Below are 4,297 nucleotides of genomic sequence, written 5' to 3' on the forward strand. Positions count from 1 at the left end.
GCCGTTTTCAGAGTAATATTTATTCAAATAACAAAAACATCACTTCAAATATCGATGATAACAAATACTTCATTCTTATCATGCTCAGGCTTTTGATTGATCTGCATGGCCGAATAGGTTATTGCTTTAACCTCCGTTCCTTGGGGATGCTTACTCAGATCGAACTCCTCTCCGTAGCATCGGCACACAATGCGGAAATTCTCAGGCTCCAACTCAAACTGTGTGATTTCCAACTTTTTGCATATCAGAAACGGTTCAGCCGAAAACAGGAACAGCAACTCGTCCAAAAACCGAAACAGCAAGTTTTCCAAATCATCCGTGGGGTCGGTCTGAATTTCGTAACACTTCCGGATGTCAACGGTCGACAGCTCCGTCATGTAACCGAACATGGCCATGCCGCATTGCTCGAAAGCTTCTTTTAGCGATTCGCCCCATGCGTGTAATCTGAGGAGAAAAGTGACACACGTTGAAGAAAGAATAGAGATAGAAAAACAAAACAACTTACTGAACATCAGCTGTGTGGTCTAGGTCTGTGAAAAATCAGAGGAAATTTTTTAAAATATAATAAAAGAAATCAATTGAACTCACATTCGTATTTAACTTCTGGGATGCTGTGGTTTGTCGATTCTAGTGGTACCTCCATGGCGTATTAACTGAATGTAAGAATGGAAACAAAATAATAATGTGAAAATTGATCCAATGGTTTGAGAAGATACACTCGTATGGTGATTTAAATAATGAAAGGATCCTAAATAGGGTAACCAATATAGTTTGGACCCCCATATATTTTGGACCCCCTGAGTCGTATAATCATAACTTTTACAGATTTAATGAAGAGATGACGATTTTTTTAGAATCATTTGCTAAATTAGATTGCTCTGCACGAGCAACAATCATTTCCTTACTGGAAATATCATAATTTGCCTTGAAACTATTTTTTGTTAATCTCATCATTCGTGCGAGTGTCGCGGCATGTTTACGAAAAGAGAATGTGGTGCTGGGGAAACTGAAGAGGGTCCAAAATGCATTGGGGTGTCCTAAATAGTGAAAACTGATGCTTCAAAATTCAGTTATTTTCATCAAATTTTTAGCCAGAAATGACCTTGTGGGTATTTTTGACGGACAGTGGAGGCTTTGACGATCATACCAACATCATCATTATGTGTAACAACCTCTGAAATCTGTTTGATTTTAGCTTAAATTCAAACTAACGTCCTCTACACTCAGGAAAATTGCCTCATACTTAATGGCAAATATCCATGTGCCAAACCACATCCAAAGTATATGCAACCAATACCCGATTACGTAGGCAAATTAGCACATGAATAGTATGTGCTCTAAATTGTATGAGTCGCTGCTGTATGGTGCCTCATCAAAAGTATGAGTCGCACTGATGAAAAACATTTGTTAACCCCCATTGCAAATTCCATGTCCCGGACACATAGAAGGAATGGAGATTTTTTTCCCAGTGTAGGGGTCCAAAATTCGACCGTTACCCTATCACTACGGATCTTCAATGAGAGTTTGATTTGAATCGGTCGTATGTGCCTCAGATTCACAGCTTATTTACAACCTGTTCAAATCGAAGCCTAGAAGTGTTAATTTCAATTCGTGTTATTTTGAGATTCACCGTCAATTTGTATTTCTGAAGTTTAAAAGAACGTGTATTGTGTACAATTGGAATCTAGTTTGAATCAGATCACCCGGGAAAAGAAAACGGGTAGTCTTGAAATTTTTTGATTTTGGTTGGTCCTCATGTGAGGCAAGGAGTGAACCATTCGCACGACTGGTGGAGATGCCCTAAATATGATTCTTCTTAAAATTTGGCAGCACTGTTAATCATCACGCGTGCTGCATCGTGAATGAATGAGATTCCATTCAATGATTCATCCATGTGCAAATAAAAATACAACACATACGTTAGATTCGATAGAAATACATTACCTGTGGTCTTTTCAATACGTGCAGTACGAATCTTTCTAAGAAAAATCACAAAACGCGTTGTGGTAATCAATATTTTAAAAGTTTCGAACACGTTGACTTTCGCGGCTCCGGATTCGTCTCCGGAAAAACTAGAAATTTGTAAACAACAGCATGTCAGTGTGTTGGTATGGGCAACAGTGTTGCCAATAGCGCAGCATTATTTGTTACTTTCCTAACCTAACGTGTGATAACGGCCAGGTTTCGTTGTATCAAATGAGTTAAACGTTTTTAAACTTAAGTGGCATTTAAGGAACAAGATTGCAAAATGAAAAGAAGCTAGGAACAGAGGCTTGTTTTCAACAAATCAGCTAAAATGATAAAACTGATGAAATATATAAAACATTAAGTCACAACTGGCAACAATGGACACATGATCTACATTGACACCACCCACTGTTGACTGAGCACAACGGGATTCCTCAGGGTCAACATAGGTTCCACACTCTGACATTTGTCGCTCGTTCGCTACGTAAAAATAAAAGTGAAACCAAAACAGCTCCTTTCTTGATTATGATGAAATCGATAAAATTGTAGCAAAATTCCATAGAAAATATTTTAACCACAAAATGAGCCAAAGGATAACCGACCAAGCAGGATAGAATAAGTGGTTTCATCGGAAAAAGGCAGCCGGTTCAGGTGGTAAGCTAGTGAAAACGACTCATCAACTTGGGGGAGGACGACGCATAGCGCTCGCTCTAGTATAGTAAACATGAAAAAACTGACTGGAACGTTCCGGAGCACCCAATGGGATCCGTACCTGCTGGTGGCGCAAATCGTGGCCATGCAGGCCCTACTCTACGTCAGCCTCGGCACTATCATGTTCGTGATGGATCTGTTTGCCGAGGCCAACCACACGCTGGACCACCTCTTCGAGTATCACGTAAGTAGTGCTCACGGGATTCCGTAACATAGGAAGAACTAGATTTATCGGAAGGTTAATTTAGGGTAAGCCCTGACCATGGTACAAAGGTGGAAGAGAAGAGGAATTTATATGTTTACCAGGCATTCCTGAAACTCTAGATTATCATTTGAATTTCGCCAGGCATTGTCCCCATTTGGGATACATACTACTAAATAGAAATTGAGTGCTATATGCCCTCGATCCAAAGCTTTGGATCACCCTAAACATAATATATCATAAAAATCTGGAATCTGTTAATTCACGTTTGAATTTTATCCTAATGCCTAATGAGGCATTCTGCTTAGAGAGTTCGTTGGCTCAAGCTCTGAAATCTATCAGAGTTGTTTGCTATTGAGACAAAAATATGTTTCGCTGTGTTATTTAGCTAAAGATCCAATGATTTCGCAGCAAATTACGCCAAAAGCATCGACCCAAGACTTCTACGTTCGGGAACCTGACTTCGCCTTAGATCGCCACTAAAATTCAGTTTTCTCCCCCTCCCACCTACAGGAAATTCACGTCACCGACATTGGTGGACGGCTGGTAATATTCGCATTCGTACTCAACTCCCTGTGCGGTTCCGGGCTGCTGTGGTTCATCGTCCGGCGCACCAAGCTATGTTTGGATTTCAGCGTGACCTTCCACTTCATCCATCTGGTCGTTTGCTGGTGGTACAACAGTGCGTTCCCTTCGACCATCAGCTGGTGGATGCTGAACGCGGTCTGTACGGCACTGATGTGCGTGTGCGGTGAGTTTCTATGTTTGAAAACGGAACTGCGCGAGATTCCCGTCGGATACTCGGCCCTGAACAACAAAGTCGATTTGTAAGACTTCCATCAGTAAGTGTGTTGGGTAGGGGCAAGCTAAATTCTTTAAATGTGTGATCGTGGTGTATGAGAGAGTATGTGAGTGATTTCTGTTCTCTTTATGTAAATACATTTTCCAAGAGTCGAAGTTTTGGCTTGAAACATGTAGATTTATAGGATATCCCATCTCACCTGTTTTAATAACTGTTCCAAGGAAAGATTTTAATTTATGTTTGCAGCTTTTGCTTTAAAAATACCTACTACAATTTTCAAATTAAACCATATTGAACAAGCTTTTCAAGAATGGAAGCGAAAGAAAGCCATGCAGACAATAACACTATAACAAAGTTTGAATTAGTTTTATTTACATTACTTTCAATGGGGCACGTTCGGTGTAGTACTAGATTTGTAGTAATGATCTGAATTTTAGTATGGTGAGAAGGTCAGTTCTCTGTTTCTGCAATGAAATGGTACAAAAAGCGTGGGTATTATGATTCGTTGCCTAATTTGATGCTGTTTGAGCAAAACTTTGCATTACTATGTTGTTTATGTTGCAAGAAATGGAGAGAACAACAACACTATTGCCCAAAGTTTTGCTCAAACAGCA

At 40.0% G+C, this 4,297-nt stretch overlaps 2 protein-coding genes across 2 annotated transcripts; one reads left to right on the forward strand and one right to left on the reverse strand.

Moving 5' to 3' along the window:
• Nucleotides 1-2,127, reverse strand: LOC134289788 (protein archease-like). The gene is made up of 4 exons (XM_062856294.1): nt 1,945-2,127; nt 589-653; nt 506-530; nt 1-444 (listed from the first exon to the last, which is right to left on the reverse strand). The coding sequence occupies exons 2-4, from the start codon at nt 641-643 to the stop codon at nt 45-47; spliced, it is 480 nt and encodes a 159-aa protein (XP_062712278.1). The 5' UTR covers nt 644-653; nt 1,945-2,127; the 3' UTR covers nt 1-44.
• A 169-nt stretch (nt 2,128-2,296) lies between these two features.
• Nucleotides 2,297-3,838, forward strand: LOC134289787 (protein SYS1 homolog). Its single transcript, XM_062856293.1, has 2 exons — nt 2,297-2,863; nt 3,395-3,838. The coding sequence occupies exons 1-2, from the start codon at nt 2,693-2,695 to the stop codon at nt 3,710-3,712; spliced, it is 489 nt and encodes a 162-aa protein (XP_062712277.1). The 5' UTR covers nt 2,297-2,692; the 3' UTR covers nt 3,713-3,838.
• The last annotated feature ends 459 nt before the right edge of the window (nt 3,839-4,297 follow it).

The sequence above is a fragment of the Aedes albopictus genome, chromosome 3, assembly GCF_035046485.1.
Source record: "Aedes albopictus strain Foshan chromosome 3, AalbF5, whole genome shotgun sequence".
Classification (NCBI taxonomy): Eukaryota; Metazoa; Arthropoda; class Insecta; order Diptera; family Culicidae; genus Aedes; species Aedes albopictus.

Coding starts and splice junctions, on each gene's coding strand:
- LOC134289787 (XM_062856293.1), top strand. CDS start 2,693: ATGAAAAAACTGACTGGAACGTTCCGGAGCACCCAATGGGATCCGTAC. Junction 2,864..3,394: donor ACCACCTCTTCGAGTATCAC/GTAAGTAGTGCT, acceptor TCCCACCTACAG/GAAATTCACGTCACCGACAT.
- LOC134289788 (XM_062856294.1), bottom strand. CDS start 643: ATGGAGGTACCACTAGAATCGACAAACCACAGCATCCCAGAAGTTAAA. Junction 531..588: donor CCCAGAAGTTAAATACGAAT/GTGAGTTCAATT, acceptor GATTTTTCACAG/ACCTAGACCACACAGCTGAT. Junction 445..505: donor GACCACACAGCTGATGTTCA/GTAAGTTGTTTT, acceptor TTTTCTCCTCAG/ATTACACGCATGGGGCGAAT.